We start from the raw sequence: 24567 nt of genomic DNA, 5'->3' as shown, positions 1-24567 counted from the left end.
TTGATTATTCAATTTTGGTTTGAACTTTGTTCTATTGTATTTATATCTGCTTGTGATTATTTTATTACTTTCTATGCAGATTCACTCCCCTACAAAATCACCCAAATCAGTCTAGAATGATTCACTCTTTCCAAATTCAAGTCATCTGGTGAAATTGTTTTCATATCGCAATATATATCACAGAAAAACAAAATATAGCAATGTCAGTTTTATTCCAATATTGTGCAGCTCTATCCTTTGGTGTAAATCCATGTGATTTTTAATCTCATTTTATTTTCTGCCAGGTGAACGCCATAAACACAAATGCAAAAATATATTTGGTGTTTGTAAAAATCACTAACCTTAAGTATAAGCAATATTAATAGTGATATGTGACCTGAAAAACACCACTAATAAGCAGTTGTGTGACATGTGAGATTGAAATAGAGCTGCTCGATTAATCGTTAAAAGATTGCGATCTCGATTTAAACACCAACTTACTCCTAAATGACAACGATTCGGCTATAGCCTATTAAACCTTTGACAAGTACGATCACAGCGCACATTAAAGGGCACCTATTATGCCCCTTTTCACAAGATGTAAAATAAGTCTCTGATGTCCCCAGAGTGTGTATGTGAAGTTTTAGCTCAAAATACCCCCACAGATTATTTTTTTACAGCATGTTTAAATTGTAATTTTTGGGAGGTTGAGAAAAACACACCATTTTAGTGCGTCTCCTTTAAAAGTTAATGAGATGCGGTTCCACGCACAGGGGGCGGAGCCTAACCAATTATTTGAATTACGTTTATAACTTATATGCCATCTGCTCCACTATTAATACAAGCCTGCTGTAGTAGACCCCGTCTGAATGATGACCAAAATATATTGATGAGTTCAATTAAGTTTATTGTACATTACACAAAAGATGAAGCGTTAGTTTTACTGCAGAAAATCACTGTAGGAATAAACACAGTATAAGAAGTGCGCATTAAGTCTTATCCATAAACTCTCTCTCTCTCCCTTTCATTATCATGAACATAACGTTACACAGCGAAGTACACAAAACACTCGTTACAACTAACAGTAAACAAATATATACACACATTTTCAGTGTGTGCTTTATAAACTGGTAAACTGTATATCTGTAAATCGACTGGATGAGCTCGAGCTGTCATAAAGTGCTCGCTCTCACTTTAATTTCTGCCGTGATCAGTAACGTCAGTCCTGTCGCTCCAGAGACTGTACGCTGGATCACGAGAGCAGTTGTGCTGATCAATCCTCGAGTAACAACGAGAGTAAATGAAGACTGCTGTGTTTATTCTAACATCCAAAAAACAAAACAGCTCAATCGCTTTCAGAGATATTATACAGCGTCGAAACAATGGCGGACTGTGTCCAGCTCACTCAGGGCGGGTCTATGCTCAAACTGCAGTGTCAATCAACAGTCGTGGGCGGGGCTTGTGTCCAGCTCACTCAGGGCGGGTCTATGCTCAAACTGCAGTGTCAATCAACAGTCGTGGGCGGGGCCTGTGTCCAGCTCACTCAGGGCGGGTCTATGCTCAAACTGCAGTGTCAATCAACAGTCGTGGGCGGGGCCTGTGTTCAGCTCACTCAGGGCGGGTCTATGCTCAAACTGCAGTGTCAATCAACAGTCGTGGGCGGGGCCTGTGTTCAGCTCACTCAGGGCGGGTCTATGCTCAAACTGCAGTGTCAATCAAAAATCGTGGGCGGGGCTTGTGCAATTCTACGCCACATTGCATTGATTCTGAGAACAGCTCGTTGTGAGACAGTGCTTATGATTTATGGGGATAAAAAAAAAAAAAAACACTGGTTGGATTTTTATCATTATGGGTGGTTGTGCACACACATTGCCAACACACATTTATGTTCAAACACCATGTAAAAGTGAATTTTGCATAATAGGTGCCCTTTAAAATCTACATTTGTCATGAATAGGCTTCACAAACAGTCTTTTCAAACACACAGTATAGTAAAAGTTCACACTGACGTCTATGGTAGTGATCAAAATAGAGTAAATCAGATAAAGATAAAACTGATTCAAATAAAGATTGAATCAATTACATTGTTACACCAGTAGGTGGCGACAAGTGACTGATAAAATATGTATTTGTCATTGAATCATTCATTCAAGAGATTTGTTCAAAAACACAGAGTCAAATTACGTAAGTATATGAGTGAGTCGTTGAATCATTCTTTCAAACCAATTAAAAAAAATATTCCAAATTAATTAAATATATTTTTAAATGGACTGCAGCAATTAACATTTTGTCAGAAACTCTTGTAAATTACATTATTTTGTTAAGTTGCCTGTTCAGAATCGTGGGAGAATATTGATCATTATTATGTTTAAATAAAATAAATTGTGATTCTCAAATTATCCAGAAGTGTGCAGCTCTACGCTGAAGTCATGTTGAAGATTGGCAATTTTTGTGTGTCAGTCCAGAGTCGGACGCTTTGAGTTTTACCCTTCAAAAGCTTGGAGGCCCCTTTCTTAAGGTGTGTATAACATGGAATCTGCACAGACGGGAATAAATAACTGTCATTTGCTGACGTTTAAGAGACTTTTGGCTTGAGTTATGAGCAAGGTGGGCTCTACAGAAGTTGAAAAAGAGGGGGAGCAGTCTCTTATTTTTAGAATAATTCCCCACGGTAACTACTACCAGCTTTCCTGAAATATTTTCCACTCTGTCTTTAAAGCAAAGATGAATAACAGCATCCCATCTCACTTTTTTTCACCTAATATGGCCTGGATGAGAGCAGAGAGTGGAACAATTTTTTAACAATGAATTAATGATTCTTGGAAATGCTTAGTGCTTTTTCAAATTATGTCAATAAATAATAACAGCGTATCATATAACCTGAACGAAAGATAATTATAGAAAGGATAAAGAAAGAACTGAAAACATGTTGTTCAATTCAGTTTCAGACGTTGGTTTGTCTTCCAATCGGCTATAGTCAGAGCTGTGGATATTGAGTTTGCGCATTCATACTCTCTGTATGTTTAGATTGGAAAAGTTGAACCTAAGCTCTCATTTTTTTACTTAAAGGGATGGGTAACTCAAAAATGTATATTTTGTTGTCTTTACTCACCATCATGTTCCAAACCTGTATGATATTATTTCTTCTGTGCAAGTCAAGAATGCTTCAACTGTTTTTGTTAATACAATGAAAAGCAATGGGGTCCAAAACAACATTGCACTCCATTGACTTTCGTTAAATAAAAAAAAATTAAAAGATTTTTCAAAATATTTTGCATTCTACAGAAGCAAGAAAGCCTAAAAGGTTTGGAACAACATGCTGGTGAGTGAATTATGACATAATGCAAGATCCAAGATGTCGGTGTCTTTGTCTCCGCAGTAGTTTTAATTTTGACATTTTTAGGTCAAACCGTTCTTGTCTGTCAGTCATATAATGCAGGTCTATAGGCACTGTCTCCAAAAGCATGCAGAGAAAAGTCCAAATTAAAAAACTCCCCATCGTAAGTGCACATTGATGGCCTAAGCTCGCGCGAACTCATCCGGGAGTGTTGAGTTTTCACTTATTCCCAATTTGTAAGCCTTCTATCTTGACACACTACTCGCTTCATTGTTCAGGTCAATCAAAGGCATACGTTGAGCCGTACAGCCAATCACACGCGTTTCTGCTGAGTTTAAAAATGCAACGTCCAATCGAAGGCAGTTAGATTAGTCTCCGGGGAAGAAATCTTGTGTAAACAGATCAGATGGACGTGGTTGTGTAAAAGAGATAAAAACGATATAAATACTGTTTGTTTTATCACACAAACCGCTTGTTTCGTGTCTTAGGCCATCAATGTGCACTTACGATGGGGAATTTTTTAATGTGGACTTTTCTCTGCATGCTTTTGGAGACAGTGCCCATAGACCTGCATTATATGACTGACAGACAAGAACGGTTTGACCTAAAAATATCAAAATTGAAACTACTGCGGAGACAAAGACTCCTACTGTACATCTTGGATGCACTTCAGGTAAGCTAAAACATACCAACATTTAATTTCAAAGTGAACGATCCCTTTAAGAAAACATATGCAAAATCTTATGCCAAAAAGTTTGGCTGTTTTCCTTAACTTGGCAAAGTCTATAGCAGGTGCGATACTAAGCAGACCTTACACCCTTACATGCTATTATTTATAAACGCGAGCCACGACAGCAACCTTCATATCTCTCCAAGTCTAATCTGCAGTGATAAATACAGGGAACTGGTAAAGTTTGCCAAATAATCTATCTTATTTAAGAGATGTTTCTCTCTGAGTCTCGCAATATAGAAGCGAAAAGGAAACTAACGAGACAATAACTTTTGATGGAGCAAAATGCCATTCGGAGTCTGTAAATGACTTTTACACGTTACACACATTTTAAACCTCAATGAACGCACAGCAAAAATGAATCTTAACTTAAATCAGCACGTTACCTAATAGTTCTATTTTGGAATCAAATATTAATGTACAAATAATTATCACAGAATAGTGCATTGCAACCCATTTAGATACCATTTGTCTAATTAATTGTAGGAACAAGAATAACACACACTTAGTTTAAGATTTATTTATTAGCTTTATTTAAGTTTTTGAGGCACAAATCCTAAGATGAATATAAATGTTATTTAAACTATTACACTGTAAAAAAAAAAAAAAAAAAAAATCAAAGATATGAATAAAGCAAAGATTATTGGAATATGTATTACAAGAAAATACTGTAACAATTTATTTTGATGGTCCGCTTCAGACAAGTACACTGTGAACCTGAATACGTTGGCAAAACTCAAAAAATGTAGGCCCTTTAATTCAAAGTTTAAGTTAGCAGAACTGGCAAATTTTTAATTGCTTTTAACGTGAAATATTTAAGTAATCTAACTCATACACTTAAAATGATCATGTAATATCAACTTATTTTAGTGGTGGAAGCTTAACTAACTACATTCAGTAAATGCTAACTTGATAATTTGTAACACAATGCTTTGGATAGCGTATTTTGATATTGTGCGTATAGTAACTCCTGAATGAATACGGCAATATAAAACATTTAAAATACCCGTTCTCAAACTAAACTCATGCTCCACTTCTCACCATGATGGTAACCAGAAACCCAAATAATAGAAACTCTTCTAAATTAGCATAAATCCCCCACTTCACATTAATCTTGCACAAGAAACATTATCCGCCGGTTTCGCAGACAAGGAAGCCTAGTCCCAGACTAAACTGCATGTTTAAACTGTTTTAAATGTCCTGATTGAACTAACGCCTAATCCTGGTTTAATCTAAGCTCTGTCTGTAAAACCGGGCCTATATAACTCTTAGTTTGAGCATTTACTCTCCCTTTCAAGTGTCAGGGCAGAGCATGCTGGGAAATAGAAATCCCAGCCCAGTTTCAGTTAAATTTAAGTTTGTCTAAATGAAAAGAAACAAATTCATAAAGCTCAAATCAATTAAAAGCATTCAGATGACTTAAAATGTGTCAGTTTTGTGAACTTAAAATAAAAAATAAAGTTCTATATACTCATAAAAGTTAGTTTGATTGGACTAATTTGTTTAATTTAAGTTTACCCTACTCAAACCAATTCATTATTTGGATCATTATGGGTTTACAGCGTAACTTTGCAAGAATAACTAAATAATCAATAGACTACAATTAGCATAGTATGGATTATGAAAATACTACTAATACAACAAACAAGTATAATAAAAATGATTGAGTATAATGAGTAAAAAATAAATAAATAAAACAAATTTGTCCAATTTATACATTGATTTATTGATTGATTGATTGATTGATTGATTGGTTGATTGATTGATTGATTGATTGATTGATTGATTGATTGATTGATTGATTGATTGATTGATTGATTGATTGATTGATTGTGATATTTTAATGTAATATTTTTGGTGCTATTCTATAGAGACCCACGATTTATCGATATTTGAAGAATGAATCATTCTTGAATGAAAAATTAATACTTCATTCATTCATTTCATAATTCTGAAATGATGTACTGCTTATCGCAGGACAATATTTCTTGAGATGTATTGTTTTGTGGGTTGTTTTGTGGCAGAGTTTGGTTAGATGTGCGGGCAGTGACGGAAGGTCCCGCGCGCGCGCGTGTGTGTGTGTGTGTGTCCACACACTGGGGTTCATTGACATGCTGGTGAAATCCGAGAAGCAGGAAGAATTCCAGGGAGGGCAGCTACATCTGCGGACATAATTATCTGCTTCACATAATCTCAACTCTTCAGGTGCGGAGAGACATCAGAAGCGGCCCCCGTACACCACCCACCTTCTCAAAAAGCTTTGAAAATAGAAAGATTCAATTATAAATTCCAATGTTTCCTGTTCCAAATGTCACAGGCCCCAAATTTCCATGATCCATCAGGCTTGTAAAGGCTGCTTCACTGGGGTAGCTGGAAAGATGGTATTTGGTTTCGTTCATGCTGTGTCTGCCATTCACACAGAGTCACAAATGGAGTTACAGGAGTTATGTGAAATCACCTGACGTCTCCGCGGCGTCTCATGCATGTACTGAGCATTGAAAACCAAGACTGCGCATGTCAACATAGCATTTTAGTTCCATTGAAATGACTTAATGAGGGGACTTTTCTTTTTGCGTTGATGCATTTCCAATTGAAAATTGTGGCGGGACATACGCCATTCAAATGTTCAAAAGAAATTCATAATTTTATTCAGCAAAGACACATTAAATTGATCAAAAGTGACAGTAAAGGCATTTTATAATGTTACAAATTTTTTTTTCAAATGAATGATGTCAGAATCCTGAATCCTGTTTTTCAAAAAATAATATACATTATCAGTCAAAAGTTTGGAAACATTACTATTTTTAATGTCTTCTGCTCACCAAGGCTTCATTTTTTTCAAATCAAAAATACAGAAAAAAACTGTAAAATTGTGAAATGTTATTAATATTTTCAAACAATGGGTTCATTTATTCCTGTGATCAAAGCTGAATTATTACTCCAGTCTTCAGTGTCACATGATCCTTCAGAAAGCAGTATAATATGGTGATTTGCTGCTCAAGAAACCCAATTATGATTACTGTCAATATTGGAAACATTTGCGCAGCTTTATTTTTTTTTTAAACCTGTGATAATTTTTTCAGAATAAATTTTTCAGTTAAAAAGAACAGCATTTTTTCAAAATAGAAATCTTTCCTAACAATATATTTACTATCACTTTTTATCAATTTAACCATCCTTGCTGAGTAAAAGTATTAATTTCTTTAAAAAAAAATACAACTGAAAAATATTAAAAAATGACTGACCCCAAACTTTTGAACTGGTGTGTGTATTATTAGAAAATATTTATATTTTAAATACATGCTGTTCTTTTTTAAACTTTTTTATTCATCAAAGAATTCAGAAAAAAAGTATCACAGGTTATTAAAAAAAATATTAAGCTGCACATTGATAATAAATCATCATATTAGAATGATTTCTGAAGGATCATGTGACACTGAAGACTGGAGTAATGATGCTGAAAATTCAGATACCATCACATGAATTTTTATCACATTCTTCATCACATTTTATAATATATTCAAACAAAAAAAATTATATTTTAATTTGTAATAATATTTCACAATATTACAGTTTTTACTGTGTTTTGACCAAATCAATGTGCTGAGCAGAAGATACTCCAGTATTTGATTGGACAAAAATATGTAGTGCGCGATTATGTCATCAATATATGTGTGTGTATCTGCTAAAAGTAATCTTGTCAACTTTTAGGAGTACACTAGCTTAACAGACGTGGACTAAAAGCAACACAACTCCTAATTTTGATTGATTGGGGATTTCAAATGTGCAAAGCTGACCATCAGTAATCCAGCGGTGTTGTGTTTTTCTTCCTTTAAAGGGGTGTCAGTTCTCGTCGCCCCAAACATCCCACTACATGTAGGAATGGAAAGCAGACAGCATTACTGTTTGCAGACGCCCCCCAGTATGGAGCGCATGCCTCTGGAGTACACCGTGTGTGTTGGACACAACATTAAGGCCGTCCATCGGGAGTCCATAAACCGGCTCGCCACCGGCAGGCGAGAGCTGCCAAACATGGATGTCTTACGGTAATACACATTTAAAAACTCTTTTTTTACTTCTTTCATTGTTATATTTTTTTACTTTTAATTTCTAGGGATGCACAATAGCGTTCTCTTTATTATTATTAGCAATATCTGTCCAATATTAGAAGCAGACACTTTTCAAAAAATGCTGTACATAATGTTTTGATTTCTGATTCACTCTCTATTCTAGATTAATGTAAATCAATACTGCTGATTATATTGTTCAAGTTTTTTTTTTCTTACAATGTTGTGTTATTTTAGTATAATTGATGTACTAGGATATTTTTGGTCAATATTTTGAATTATATATTATTTTTTTATATTTTGTTTAGACTTTTATTTTAAAGTTTTAGTTATTTTGATGTTTTTTAGCATTTTTTTGCCATTTTCTTTGTACTTTTAGTCCTAATTTTGTTTACTTTTTACGGAGCCCCGCACATGACATGCAGGAAAAAAATAGTAGGCTATATCGTGCGCACGATTTACTATTTCGTTCCCTTGATTTGCTATATCGTGCGCACGATTAACTTTTGTTCTTGCACGTAAAGGTTTAGTTACTTTAACTTAAAACTTTTTAAGCATTTTGGCCGATCATTTACACAACAACAGCGTTTTGATGGCCTGAAAACAAACTTTTGAATAACGCGCTTCGAAGTGCAAGTTTTTGAAAACGATGCCATTATCGTCTCGATGTAAACTACAAAAACGTGAATAGCGACATCGCCACCTACTGGCCTGGCATAAATAATACTGCGTTTTAGTCTTTTCGCAGATCGGTGTGAACGGGGTTAGTTTTGACCACACTGTCGTCTGAACGTCGTTGTCGTGTAAACACACTCTTAGCTTTAGTTAGCGATAATTACCCTGGTGTGGTGTAATATAATGTATAACCAGGGGTGCACATAACTTTTTCAGTGAGTTACTCAGGTGAGTACCAGGAGATGGTGTTTGGTACTCACCCCATATGTAGCGTGGCCACAGCTGTCAATCATGACGTCACATTCCCGTTTTTATAGCATAAAATAACTAACTAAAACCAAACGGAAAAAAAAAAACGAACACTTAAATTTACATCAGCGTGAAAAAAATTCTTATTTGATTGTTCAGATATATTTATTTGTATAAATTAAATATAATGAATCCTTATTAAAGATATTAAAGAGCAGTGGATTTTCTCTTTTTATTTTGTTGTTTGATCAATATAAAGTGTACAGAGGGCATTAGGTTTATTACGCACTGTCACTTTAAGACCGAGTGTGCAGATCCAATTGCACTGTACGTTCTGTAAAGACATAACCCACTGTGTTTACGTGAATACTCTCCAAAACTGACATTTAGACATAATGTTGTGTGTATTTATTTTGTCCATTCAGACTCGAAAGAGAGCTTCAGTCCTTGCGCGCTGTCTATGTGCAGGACTGCACGCTTCGGGTCGTGTGTGTGTGTGTTCGCACAGAAAAACATACCGAATAAAGCTCTCTTTCGCGTCGTCACTCTTATTCAGATCTATCCATGTCTGCTCTTCTCTTTCTCTGAGACGTTTACATTTTTTAACGATTTGAGACATGCATCAAGCGCGTGCCGACTCGGTAGATCAGCACGTTACAATTCAAATGTGCGCATCTTCCACGAACGCAAATCAGTTCTGACTGGATCTCTTCCCCAATCGTCACTCCCTAACATTTCCGCCTAGTTTTTATTTGTTGACGTGGTCGTCATTTAAACAGGTTTTTATTTAGTTTGTCTGTGAAAAAATGTAATTAACACTGCCTAGGTTGCATTTTGGCGACAGTTACCCTTAAAGTACGCAAAGGCGCGTAGTAAAACAAGTGGCATTACGCATTCCTGATTTTTGTCACGCATGCGTACCTGCGTACCAGTTATGTGCACCCCTGTGTATAACCTTTAATCTGAGACCTCTAGCCTAACAAATACAATATTTATCTTAAGGCTGCCCTTCTGGAAGCTTCTGGCAAACGTGGACTCTGGGGCCAAGCTCGAGAGAGAGCTGAGAACCTTCTCAAACCGGCTGAAGCGGCTTCACCTGGAGGGAGTCATCGGCCTCGACGAACATTCCACGGCCCTCCTCGCCAACATGGTGAGTGACGCGATTAATCGCGATTAATCGAATCCAAAAGTTTGTTTACACATAAATAATGTGTGTGTATTGTGTATAATTATTCTGTATATATAAATACACACACATGCATGTATATATTTAAGAAAAATGTGTTATTTATATATAATATAAATCATATAAAAAATTCAAAATATTATAATAGTGTGCAGTGTGCTTTACTCGTACTGAATGTTGGCTCAGAGATGCACTAGTCTTCTACGTCAATGAAAAACAGGAAATGGTTGATTTGTGAGGAGAGCAATCAAATGTTTATTTCCTAAAATAAAAATAACTCCTCAAAATTGCAAAATATATGCTCAAAATTGATGCTCAAGAAACATTTAGTGCCCTATTTTAACGATCTGAAACGCAAGCATCAAACACGAAACGCAAGTCACTTTGTGGGCGGATCTAAACTGGGTAACGTGCAATTAGTCTCAGCCTCAGACGTCACGCCCACGGAACGTCAGTCTGAAGGTCTGGCTACGTGAGACTAACGTGCAATAAACCAATCAGAGCATCCTCTCACATTCCCTTTAAGAGCGGCGCGCTTGTCCCACGGCGGATTGCTATTATAACAGCGGGTTTGCCAGCGGACGCAACTTACATGATGATGGTAACGGTGATTTCAGTCTTCAGAATTTAGTTTCCTGGTTCTTGACGGACAACCCACTTTGTCAGATGTCCTTATATACCGATGTGTCTCGCCACTATTGACCAAACAGGTTTGATCCGTCATTATACAATTAGTCTGAATAATTTGGGTAAATGTGTAAGCTAGATTTATGCCTCTTTTTTCACATCTTCATGGACACAACAATGATCTCCCTCGTGTGGTAATATTCTTCCTTGTAATAATGTATGATTTGCAAAAATATGAACTGCTGCGTCTGTGTAGATGAGAGAAGCAAAGTGTGTGTGTTGTGCACACGCTACATTTTGGCCAAGCATGCGCACTTAAAATAGCATCTGAATAACGAGCCGCTGTCTTTAGACTAGGTTTTTCCTGGTCAGTGGCGGGATTGTTTTCTGAAACTGCAGAATATCACTAGCGAACGTTTGCGCCGGATCACGCTCCTCTTTTCACTGAACCGCCCCCGCGAGCGTAAGTTCATTATCTAATTTACCGACGTGCGTCTGTGGAAGGAAAAGTCCGCTGTGTGCGGGTGCGAAATAGGAATGATACATGCGTCGTGTACAAAGTCAATTGCGCTGGGTGCAAGATAGGGCCCATTGAAATATTATCAATGTTGAAAAGGATGAAAAGGTTCAGGATTCTTTGATGAATGTTCCAAAGAACGGCATTTATTTGGAATATGAATATTTTGTTGCATGGTGAATGTCTTTATATTTTAATTCAAATATATATTTTGAACTATATTGTACCTATAGGCTATTTGAAAAGATTAGTATCAATCTAATTAGCCTGAAAATGATACTCATTATGTATGGCTTGTTTCTTTGTCTTATAAATAATAATTAAAAAAGAAAACCCCAACAAACAATGAAAGCCAGTAATAACCCAGACTGTCCCTGGTGAGTGTTGTGTGTGTGTCTCTGACCTTCAGTGTGTGCAGTTTAATCTCCAGCCGTCAGCGGCTCAGGCTCTGCACCTGTTGAGCTGCGGGTCTTCAGGCCTTCATTTTCCTCCCGAACACCCTCGCACAGTCCCGAGACCCAACAGCACTGCCCTACATGTTGGAAATGATCATTTATCTGTTCGTTTTTTATGTTTTATGTCAATATTTTTATATGGTTGAGCAGAAATAAATAATCAGTAACCGCTATCGTTAACTAAAACGAATGCATTAAATAAATCGTTACTTTAAATAAAATAAAGGTTTAAACTTTAAACTTACTTTCTACTAAAGTTCTAGAAGTTCTACAAAAAGTAATAAAATTAAATACTATATAGACATATAATACTATGAAAAAGTCAAAAACTACTGAAAATGACGAAAATGCACAACAAAATGACTAATATCTCAACTAAAATTAAAGTGACAAATAAAATCTAATTCGAAATCTTATCAAAAACTATAATAGTAAATCAATGATACTAAAATAGCACTGACACTGATGATTACTAACCTGGGGTGTGTTTCCCCAAAGCATAATTAGCCAACTATGACGGCAAGTTCTGTCGTTACAACATAGGCCTATATGTATATATATATATGGTAAATGGACTGCATTTATATAGCGCTTTCACAGACCCAATGGCCTCCAAAGCGCTTTACAATATTGCCTCACATTCACCCATTCACTCACTCATTCATACACCGACGGCGGTATATATATATATAAATTATCGATTTTTTGGGGGGGAGTCTGGTGTTACCACCATTTGCTTCACGCAGTGCAACACATCTCCTTCGCATAGTCTTCAAAACACCTTGTTTTGTGGTCTGGAAAAAAAGATTGTCTGAAATGACATGAAGGTGTAAAACATTACAGAAATTAAATATCTGTGTGATTTTTTTTTTAAAGATAATATGAATAAAAGGCTAAAATAATTGACTACCTTGTATACCAATAATGTGATTATTTCCAATAATCAGAGTAAGCACTTAAGATGTTTATGACACGACCGTGAGGGAAAGTTTAATCGCAACATTGCCTAAATCTCATTATAATCGCATTATGAGGGTGCATGTAAATGCAGTCATTGTTCAATTTTACAATTCACCTTTGCGTCCAAATAGTGACAGCTAATGTGCACAACCATTATAGAAAATATACACTGTAAAAAAATGTATTACCTCCACAACTCAAAATTTTCTAGTGACTGGTCACATCTCCGTTTTAAATTGGCCCAAGTGAAATTCTGCAAATTTAATTTTACCAATAAACAGAATTTCACTTTGGCCAATTGAAACTCCACAGGGAGCTTGATTGACAGGTGATCTGACCAATCATACCTCGCCATCCTCCATTTTGTCCGACAAAGCAGTCAGGAGAGTTAGTAGATTAACGCTGGAGGATTTGAGCGTGAGAAGCGGAGTGTACTGACGTCTTTCCGCGGTTAAAACAACATTCCTTCTGATGTTCATTCATGTTCATTTGATGCTATAAATGAACTAGAAGGAAGAGATGATCGGTTCACGAGCGGCTTTAACTGAGGCGACACAGCGATCTGTCACGACACATTAAAGAGCCACAAAACGCTATTTATTGTTTACATTTCTTTTAAAAAATGACCAAAATTGAAAGGTGAGACTTTGTTTAATATCAAAAGTAACCCAAAAGTAAGCTGGTCTGTGTCTGTCAGTGTGTTGTCAGTGTCTCTCTGCTCCACATTAATGATGTGCGTGAGAGCGGCGTAGCTTGTCGGAAATAGCAACAGTAACTAAGGCGGGCGGGTCTTTGCGAACGGTCAATTAAAAAATGTAGATGTGACCAGTCACTAGAACGTTTTGAGTTGGGGAGGTTAGTATGTTTTACAGTGTATGCAAATCTGTGCGTATAGCACTGGGCATTTAAAACATCTTGTAAAAAGCAGATTTATAATTTTTATTAGGCTTCAACCGAATTAAGAAACATACTATTTTGATTTAAAAAACACAGTTAAAACAGATAGTTCACGCAAAAACAAAAAGACAAATCTGCCATCATTTACTAACCCACATGTCTTAACCAAACCTGAATGACTGAGTGAACAAACTAGTGACCACTAGTGGTGCATAAATGACACACTTCGCCATTACTTCTCGTGCGGTTGGTCGTGAGGTTTCTGAAAGTACTCATTATAATCACAAACACAGGCTATGGGTCTGGCAGAACACGTTTGGTTTTTATACCGATGTGCATACCAGGCAGAGTGACCGAGGGACGCGGGAACACTGTGTTCAAGTCGAAACGGCTCACTAAAAGCCACCAGCTGGGCTGTTAAGTTCAGTCCGACAGAACAAAACAGTCAGAGTTGGTCAGTGTTGTGGACATGAAAGGCTTGGTTTTTCTAAGCGGATCTGCAGTCGCTGGAGAGGTCAGGGAAGTGTGATCTGATCCCCTGAGAGAAAGACACACATCTCTGGTTCACTCAAATGCCAGCGGGGAACTGGTTTCCAATTAGGTGATACTTGTTATGCTATGGAGACTGATATAGTGTACCAGTGTGGGCCATCTGTGTCATGTTAGCTGTTGATTTTTGTATGGCTTTTTGCTACTTTTGCATATTTGGCAGATGCTAAGATGTTAAAATGCGTTCAAGTCATATATTTTATCACAACACAGACTGAAAAAAGCGGGTGGGACTTGAACCTGAATTTCCCACATGAGCACCACAGCTTAACGTAACCACTAAGCCACGACTCCAACAACACTTTTTAACAGCATGCTAATGGTAAATATCACTATGTAGTTGGGCCAATGACAAATGAGAGTGTTTGTATTGATGTTGGTCTCGGAAAACTTTTATAACATGACTCTTAAAAAATGTAATGTGGTACAGCCATTAAATAAAAAGTAATAACATATTTTTTTTACACCCTGAATACATCTTTACCTTATGTTTTTAAAATATATGTTTTTTTATTATTATTCATAAATATCATAATGTTTTTGGAGTGTCGCACCATATGGCATTTTACAACCTGAACTTACACTTCCTTGCCATAAAAGGTCAGTTTTAAGAGACTTGTTGACCCGTCACATATGGAGTCCTCTATGATATCATTTCTATTTTATTATATTTTTTTGTGCATGTTACAAGATGTGGGCCGGATCTGGGCTGACACTATGTTGTTGTCTGGGTAGTTGCACCACATGACTTGAAATAAATAAATAAATAAGTTGCACCACATGACTTGAAATAAATAAATAAATAAGTTGCACCACATGACTTGAAATAAATAAATAAATAAGTTGCACCACATGACTTGAAATAAATAAATTAATAAGTTGCACCACATGACTTGAAATAAATAAATAAGTTGCACCACATGACTTGAAATAAATAAATAAATAAGTTGCATCACATGACTTGAAATAAATAAGTAATTAAGTAAGTAAGTAAGTAAGTAAGTATATATATATATGGTTCATACGACAGTTATCACCCAGACGTTTCTGACTTCATGCTCCCAAAATGAATTTAAATTCAGAAATTAAAAACATGAACATTAGGGGATGAGATTAATCCAAATTAATCCAGTAACTAAATTTTTAAAAACAAAAACCTCAGCCCCATGTATAATATTGTATAATATTATATTAATATACTATATTTTGAGCCTATATTTTATATTAATATTATATTAATATAAAAAATAAAAATAAAAATGACAAAACAGTTTAGATTTATAATATATCACTCTATTTAATATACAAGAATACAAAAATACTAACATCTGTGTTGGCCAGAAAAATACTTAAGAATCTCCATTTTAGGTCTGTCTTTTTTTATTGTTTATATGAATTTTTGAGTATCAAGACATTGTTCTGCACGCATGCTTGACTGATCTCAACACTGGGTGGTTCGTTTCGCAGCTGAATTCCTCTGGAAAGATTAGAGGCAGGTGAAAGAGGAAAAATGGGATCTTTTTGCCAAGAAAAGAATGTTCTCTATGTCTAAAATACTTAAAAGGCTCATCAGAACATTAACGTCAATGCCGAGCTGAGTGCGGCCCTCCTTTTTACAATAACTCATGACTTCATTTCTTACTTACATACATGTTTTCATGATTATATATTTTCCTTCCATTCCACTTATACAGTTTTGAATACAGTTTTAAAATAACATAACATATTTCAGATGCGGTATAGGCTCGGTTTCTCTGTGAAATTTGTTTTTTAACGCATACAATTAAAATGTTTTGATTATGACCTCAACTAACTAAAAACCAAGGACTTTATAACAAATATGTCAGTGAAGCATAATTGTATGTGTATCTGATACACGTACCACACGTTCCCATATCCCAACCTGAATAAAGTTTCTCACCACTAAATTGCAGTGGAAAACCTTCCATTGTGTGACAGTTATACACAACTCCAATTGGGAAACAATCCCAATGCTTGTTTTTCTTTTTCTTTTCTTTGCTAGTTTCCATTTTAGCTTGAAATAACACAGTCATAAGCAAAACCAACAGCTTGACTTGGAATGAATTTGGTTATAAACACACTTGCCAGTATTCGCTATTTATTGCACAGATTCCTCATAAGCGCAGCGCTTGGTATGCCTGTGCGATATGATTCATATAAATGAGATTATTGTTATATTTTCTCAGACATCGTGGCACTGTTATAGCGACTGTCATGGTAAAAACATTAATAGGGGTATTATTTTCAGTGACGGTGAAACAATAATATTTTCCGTACTGTTAAAACAATCAACAAAATATGAATCCTGAGACGTTAATGTTAAACATCTGTAATACTGGCTACAAAAGAAAACTACTTACCGGCAAAGTGTGTGTTAGTGAAACCCTGATTTTAACTTCATTTTTAAATCAATAGTGGAAGTTGTCATGTTAGCCAAATGCTATAGTATTATAGGCCCCGTTCACACATGTATCGAGCTTGATTTGTAAGGTTCAATGTGTCATTTCTGCACTACTGTTTTTTAGCAAATTGACCCGCAACATAACACACGGGTTAAGGTGACGTAGTGACATTGTACTTACTCAAATGAGTACTCACTCTAAAAAATGCTGGGTTGTTTCAACCCAATTTTGGGTCGAATATGGACAAACCCAAACTTTAACCCAATTTAAAAATTTAACCCAACGGCTGGGTTTGTCCATATTTGACCCAAAATTGGGTTGAAACAACCCAGCATTTTTAAGAATATTAATTAACAACATGTAGTTACTATAGGGTTAAGGTCAGGGTTTGGTTTATGGTTAGTTACTTATGATTATGCATAATTTACAGTTAATACTATAGTAAGTACGTGCAGTAATGTAAAATAAAGTGTTATCAAAGTTTTTCAAATTTTGTTGTGTGTGTTGAGTCATATATATATATAAAGTGCTGTCATTCGAATACAAAAAAATAAAATAATATTTTTTTTGTAATTAATCGAGTTTTTAATTATATTGTAATAATTGAACAGTTACTCTCCAAATTAATGTAGAAACAACTAAAACACAGAATATTTTAAATATTTGTTGTAATGGCATCTTTTAACTTTTTCCATTGATACTAATACTGGGACTGAAGTCTCTATGAATTTTATTTTATTTTAACTTTAACTTTAATGATAGACATTCAACATTACAGTATAATTGAAAGATATCAATTTCAACATTTATTAGGCTTTAAAAAATATCAACTTTTAATCAAAGTGAACTTAAAAAACAATCGTAACATAAACCGATAATAAATGTCATAATTACCTGTGACCGTATCAAAGTAAATATACAGAAATCAAATAAAGTTATGAAACACTTTACAGTCTTATTATAAATTAAATATAGCCATTGGCCAGACTAATCATTTCTTGTCTTTGCAGGACCACAGCTACCTCAACGGAAAGAAAAGGACGTCTAAGAGACAGACCAGGGACCTTCCTTTTGTAAAGCTTCTAAACATTTCCATCACCGTGTCCCCGTACCTGAGTGTGGACTCGCCGCAGTTTCAGACCTCCATCCAGGCGGGCGTTGAAGACTTCTGGCTGAGCCTGCCCTCGGGACCTCAGGGACGACTGGTAACACTGGCTCTTTCTCGCTCTGTCTTGTCCTTTATGCACTGGGGTATATTGGTAAATGACGTGAAGCCAGTTATTTTAGGATCTTTGATATTTATTTTCACTTCGATTTTAGTTAAAGTTTTGGTTACACTTTATTTTAACCCTTGTGCACTGCTCGATTTCTGTGTACACCCTTCGGGTCAAAGGGGGTCAAATTGACCCTAATTGGATTCAATATAATTCCTCAAAAATCACACTATGAAAAACAACAAAGATTCAGGTACAAATTGTAAAATTTTAATATCAACATTTGTCAAACATTATAAAAAATATATATATATATATATGAACATATGATTTATGAAAATGTTTTTTAACCATTTTTTAAAACAGTTTTGTTTTGACAGAATTTGATTATTATTGATTAACAGTATACTTTTTTTTTTTTTTTTACATTTTATGCTTAGAACATCATAACTGAACAAATACATTTAGCTGTATAATGAAAATAATGTTTACTTTTCCTAAGTTGGTTCAACTTTTGTTTTGTAGACTAATTTCATAAAGTCAAGAAGTTACATCTGACATTATGAACTTTTATAAAGATTAAGATGTGTACACTTACATGTATTAAAGGTAGGGGGGGGGGGACTAATTTACTTGATGGTTACATTACATTTAATCTAAACTTTTCTTGAAAATGGTATGGATACATGGTTTTTCAGAACGATATGTCCTCAAAATAACATGTTTGAAACTCTTTTCTTTCAATGGACACTCTTATTTGTTATTTACCTACAGTATGTTGTTCATTATTATTTTGACACTATTTCTCGTTCATAAGGTGCCTATGTTGACTCAGTGGAAAGGAAAGTACTGTGTGAAGCTCAACATCACCAACCCAAAAGCCACGAATTGGTTTCTGGACAAAGTGGACAGCTTACATAGTCATTTGGGCATGGAGTATGTCATCCTGGAAGGCGGTGAGGGAAACCTTTTCGAGGAACAGACCCTGCGCCCCCCTCTGGCTTCGGTCGGGGATGAATACATCAGACTCCTCGCTGACCTGGCAGAGAAGATCGGGGACAATACCATTGTGACCTCAGGAACAAGGTATTTGGTGTAATTGTTTGAATAATCCCGATCAATCACTGAATTTGCCAAGTAGGTCATGGATCAACATCCTGGTTGGTCCTAGAAACTGATTGTAGGTTAGATTTAGGGCTGGGGTTTACTGGTGGTACGATTGAGTTAGTTTCACACAGAGGTGGACAGTAACAAAGTACATTTACTTGAGTACACTTTTTGAGTATCTGTACTTTACTTGAGTATTATTTTTTTCTGGATATTTTCAAATATCGTACTTTTTACTCCACTATATTTCTGTCAAGGTCCTTGAGTAGAGAGTAGTAACGTCAGGGATTATTTTGGTTGCATTTTGGTTGGAAATGAATGTCGGGTTGACGTCAGAACTCGACTGATGTTGGTTTCTGACGTCAACCGATTTTCAACCACAATACAACGTCTGTCCAACGTTGGAGATTAACGTCAATCTGACATTGGATTCTGACATCAATATGATTTTAATTTTCAACGTTGGGTTTGGTCTTCTAAATGCGTATTTTGTCATTGGTTTGGAGCACACTAGCTTATAAATAACAAGGCTAACATATTCATACTAAAAGCCAAAACACTGGTAACAGCCATTTGTGTGTCCGAAACCATTGTGGACGTTATTGAGTGACTTATTCAATCTCACGACTGGAACTGTGTTCTAGAAATAAATGTGATATTGATATGAGGGTGTGCAGGCAGAGATTCAGAGGCATAAGGGACTGTAAATCGGCTATTACATGCAACAATAATAAAACAATGCATTGACATTTACTTTTATACTTAAGTACTTTTAAAAATGAGTACTTCTGTACTTTTACTTAAGTAAAAATCGGTCTTTACAACTTTTACTTGTAACGGAGTAATATTTGACCAGTAGTATCTGTACTTTTACTCAAGTAAGGAAGTTGTGTACTTTGTCCACCTCTAATGTTGTTCAAGGATCAACCGGAAATGTTAATCCAAAAATGTGTCCCATTTGGCAAAATCATGACCATGAACTGCAACCTACCACAATTGAGACTTTGTTCAGACAGGGAACTAAAACCTGTAGTTGTCCTGTCTAAAACCACCCCAAAAAAGTCTAATTTTTACAAACCTGATCCAAACCACATGCCTACGTGTGATTTGAAATCTGATTAAAATGGATTTTGGAAGATCGTATTTATGATTTATCATGTTATCAGCACTGTGGATACGCCATGTTTAACTACAGGCACAATTTCCAGTTTTTCATCCCCTCTTTCCACATTAACAGCTACTCATATTTGTTGTAGAAGAAAGCCTCTTCGCATTTTTCCGACTCCAGTGTCATTCACCATTGCAAGATGTGACTGGATATGGATGGAACAATCTGGTGTGCGTTTCCCGAAAGCATCGCTAGCCAACTATGGTCGCAAGTTCCGTCGTTATCAGCAGTTCAACGATTTGGTGTTTCCCGAAACCATCGTTCCAACGAACGTTCGCAAACAGCATCGCAAACTTGTGTGGTTGGAACGACTGCTCTCGAGCTGTGGTTAGAAGCATAGTTTCTAGTTTACATGAGATGTAGACTGCATAAATCCTTATCTTTAGCAAAATAAGCAAGCTGACATTCAGTACAACCCGTGTTATTTATTTAGAATACATACAAATGTAATTTACGTCTTTTAGTTTGTCAAGAGATTTAAAACACCGTTTTTGAAGACTGCGCATGTGCGAACGCGCTCTACTATGTAAGAACGAGCTAAATATTGAGTCTGGTAATAAAGCAAAATAACTGAGAACAATTAGAAATGGTCTTCAGATGCCACGTCTGTAACTTATATGACAAAATCTAGCGTTAATTCGATCTCAAACAGATTCATTAAAATAAGTTATTAGTCCACCACGTGCGAGACGTCATAAACCAACGTGGCTGAACGATACTTTGCGAAATACGGTTTTGGGAAACAGTCGTGACTAGCTAGTTGATTTCTCCAACGATGCATCGTACTGTTGTAGTTAAGAGCGAGCGATATAGTTGTACGGGAAACGCACCCAATCTATAATAATTATGCAAAAGATCAAATGTGGGCAGTCACTCATTTGAAAAACAACTTTCACATAATGAAAAAATATTGTATAATGTGTCGAATGTAATTGGCATATTTTGGTTGCACAGGTCCAGCCACAAAGCGCTGTTCATCCGCATGAGTGCACTACAGTCGGACTGGAGTTACTCCGGCCTCAAGGGCATCATTCCATCCCTGCTGCATCACAGTCTTCTGGGATATCATTTCTTCATTCCTGATGCAGTAGGTAATACCTGCCCACACACACACGAATGCACATTTACACACATTTGTATTTTATGACGATGCATACCATAGATAAAGACAATATCATTTAATCAACTGTCTTCTTAAATCCTAAGTATCTTCACCGCTGACTGGCACACAGTTGTATAGTACACAGTGGTACGAGTAAATCTTTCAAGAACTTGACCAGGTCACACTCTGGAAGCTTGTTTCCGCCACAGAATAAAAACAAAAAGGTAATTGCGAATTTTTATCTTACAATTCTGACTTTTTACATCTTAGAATCGCGAGATATAAACTCGCAATTGCGAGATATACAGGTGAAACTCGAAAAATTTGAATATCTTGCAAAAGTTAATTTATTTCAGTAATTCAACTTAAAGGGTGAAACTAATATATTATATAAACTCATTACATGCAAATTGAGATATTTCAAGCCTTTATTTGTTATAATTTTGATGATTATGGCTTACTGCTAATGAAAACCCGAAATTTAAAATTAGAATATTGTGAAAAGGTTTTCATAAGCTGTAAGCCATAATCATCAAAATTATAACAAATAAAGGCTTGAAATATCTCACTTTGCATTTAATGAGTCTATATAATATATTAATTTCACCTTTTAAGTCGCATTACTGAAATAAATGAACTTTTGCACGATATTCGAATTTTTCGTGTTTCACCTGTAAACAGAGATATAAACTCTTGAGTTCATAACACGTAATTCTGACTTTATATATCGCAATTCTGACTTAATTTCTCTGATGTAAACTCACAATTGTGAGATTAAAAAGTCGCGATTATCTTTTGAAATGTTTTATTCTGTGGCGGAAACCAGCTTCCATACATTACACCCACAAATCAAAGGAATTTTTTTTAGATTTTGCATTAAGAAAATTAAGCCTCTTTTTAGGACAGTTTTACTCTGACAATTAGACACATTTCATTCACAAATTCCTGAAATAATAAACTGTAGAAATATGTTAATGTTAAATAAAAAATGCATTACAGTTCAGAATCACAACTAAGAATATTGGGGAAAGCAGCAATGACAATTACGCACTAAATTCTCATGAAAATAATAATCCCCCATTACAAAAAATTCCTGATTATCCAAAAAAAAAAAATCTTCTTTTAAATTTAGATATAGACAAAACTTTATATTATATCATATACAATTTGGTAAAAAAAAAACATTTTGAATAATCCCATATGATTATATATTTCTTTTTTTTTTCAATGTGAATGCATTTGCATTCCTCAATGGCAGGAGGCTCTTTCTCTGCCGAACTGGTTGCAGACGACGAGCTCTTCGTTCGCTGGCTGGGAATCGCAGCCTTTCTTCCCGTCATCAGCTTCCAGACACCGCCGTGGGTCTTTGAGAAGGAATGGGTGAGTGCAGCAAGGACGGGTCCTCGGCCCTATCCGGGTTTAGCTTTCAGTTCAGAAAGAAAAAGGGATAACATGGAGCTAAGTGTAATAAAGACTGAGTTCCCTGGTAGGAAAACTGGGCGCAATATGTTGACCATTGAGAGTAAAACGAGAAAAAAGAGATTTCTTTTTCACTTTTAACATAACATTAGGAATCCAATACTCATTCACTCCATGGTGTATCATGAGAATGCCCTTCTCCAAACACTAGCTAAATACATACCAGAATATCTAGTCTCAAGCACTGATATATTTGAGCCCATAGAGCACGGTTTGAGTTTCGGACCGGCGCAGAGGATCCTCCAGGTGGCCGTTTTTCTTGCATTTCATGGCGTAATTGCTTGGCCTTTCCCCAACATCACCTGTGGTTAAGGGTCCATCTGGTCTGCATTAGTGTCTCTTTCAAATTTATGACTCTCAATCTTAACTGTAATGAGAACCGCTGCACCAGGAATAATGAATCGCCGGATAAGTGGAAAAGAAAATTTCCAGAGACAATTACAGGTTTCGTTAGTGATTTGACTTTGCAGTCCAGAATAAGGCGGTGGTTTCTTTTTTTCTAATCACTGGTAGAAGTAGATCTTTTTAAATGCATTTCATTGGTACAAATGGACACATGTGGTTATATTTAGCAGAAAGTAGAGGGACAGCTGACTTTGAAAATGAAAAATCAGAAAGTTAATCACTGCCATTACAATGAACAGGCACTGAAGTTTCAAGCTTAAAGGGACAGTTCACCCAGAAATTAAAATGAAGTAATAATTTACTCACCCTGGTGTTGTTCCAATGCCGTATAACCTTTTTTTCTTATTTTTCAGACCACAAAAGTAGTTTTTTTTTAATGTCCTGCTCGCGCTTGCCCATATAATGGCAGTGAATAGCGATTGGTATCAAGCTGAAGAAAAAAAAAAGTATCACAGAATGATCCCATGCGACACGTGTTGTACATTCCAAGTGTTGGAATCCAAGGTATGTGTCACATGGGTCATTCTGTGACGCTTTAGCATCTTTTTTTTAAAGTTTGATGCTGGTCGATATTCACTGGATGCATTATATGGATTAGGGATGTTAACCGATGACCGTTTGACCGATGGTTGACCGTATCAACGTTAACCGATCAAAGTTTTCGGCAGTCGGTAAAAAAAAAAAAAAAAGTGATCTCTAAATTAGGCTAAATAGACAGTGGACTAAACGCTACTACAGTTAGCCGTCTCATTCCAAGATCTTTTTGTGTGAAGTGAACAAATCCCTCTCACTCAATTTTTCATAACTCGCCTGTTTAATAAACTAATAAAAACATTTGGCGCGAGGTCACAGCATTTGAGTTTGCGCGCTCACAAGGTTTGCGAAAAGTAAAGGCTACAGGCTAACACACTCGAGGGTAGAGCCAGAGCAGACGACAGGAGGAAGCGTGCGAGGAAAAGTAGTGTGTGGGACCATTTCACCACAAAGAATGACACAGATGTAAGTTGCAACTTGTGTGATACAGCGTAATACAGTAGTAGCACATCATCTATGATGTATCACTTGAAAACGCGACACCCGCAAGCCTGGAGCTGTCATTTATGAGCCGCGGCAATGTTTTAAATGAGCTAACGCTAGACAAACGCCTTTATTTTCAACGCGATCCCCTTGTGCCCAAACCATTTAGAAGCTAAGGAGCCATTTGTCCTCCGATTACATACAAGCTCCTCGGCGCCGCGTTTGCGGGACTCGTGTTTCGCGCTGTAGGGGATTTTAAAAAAGTGACGTGAGTGGAAGGGCGGCGCCGTGTGTGTGTGTGTGTTTGTGTTTGTGTGTTTGAGAGAGCGGGAGGCAGAGAAGATGTGACAGAGTTGCGAAATTGCAGGCGCGGCTCGAAATGGCTGTTATTTCAAATAGCGTAGCATATTTTAAACTAATCGGT

The 24567-nt window shown here is 36.2% G+C and overlaps 1 protein-coding gene across 2 annotated transcripts in view; it reads left to right on the top strand.

The window, feature by feature from the left end:
• Nucleotides 1-24567, top strand: part of LOC306993592 (SITS-binding protein) — a 42437-nt gene that overhangs the window by 11004 nt on the left and 6866 nt on the right. For both annotated transcript variants that reach the window (XR_013796484.1, XM_079603467.1), the window contains exons 3-8: nucleotides 7885-8092; nucleotides 10040-10187; nucleotides 17662-17856; nucleotides 18683-18951; nucleotides 21095-21231; nucleotides 22501-22622. Coding sequence is in view for 1 of the 2 variants with exons in the window: in XM_079603467.1 (XP_079459593.1) it covers nucleotides 7885-8092; nucleotides 10040-10187; nucleotides 17662-17856; nucleotides 18683-18951; nucleotides 21095-21231; nucleotides 22501-22622 (1079 nt within the window). In the remaining variant the exon portion in view is untranslated. The remainder of the gene's footprint in view (nucleotides 1-7884; nucleotides 8093-10039; nucleotides 10188-17661; nucleotides 17857-18682; nucleotides 18952-21094; nucleotides 21232-22500; nucleotides 22623-24567) is intronic.

Source organism: Phoxinus phoxinus (genome assembly GCF_949152265.1).
Source record: "Phoxinus phoxinus genome assembly, chromosome: 25".
In the NCBI taxonomy this organism is placed as follows: Eukaryota; Metazoa; Chordata; class Actinopteri; order Cypriniformes; family Leuciscidae; genus Phoxinus; species Phoxinus phoxinus.
The sequence above is the reverse complement of the archived record's forward strand: the minus strand, read 5'-3'. Positions and strand labels throughout refer to the sequence as shown.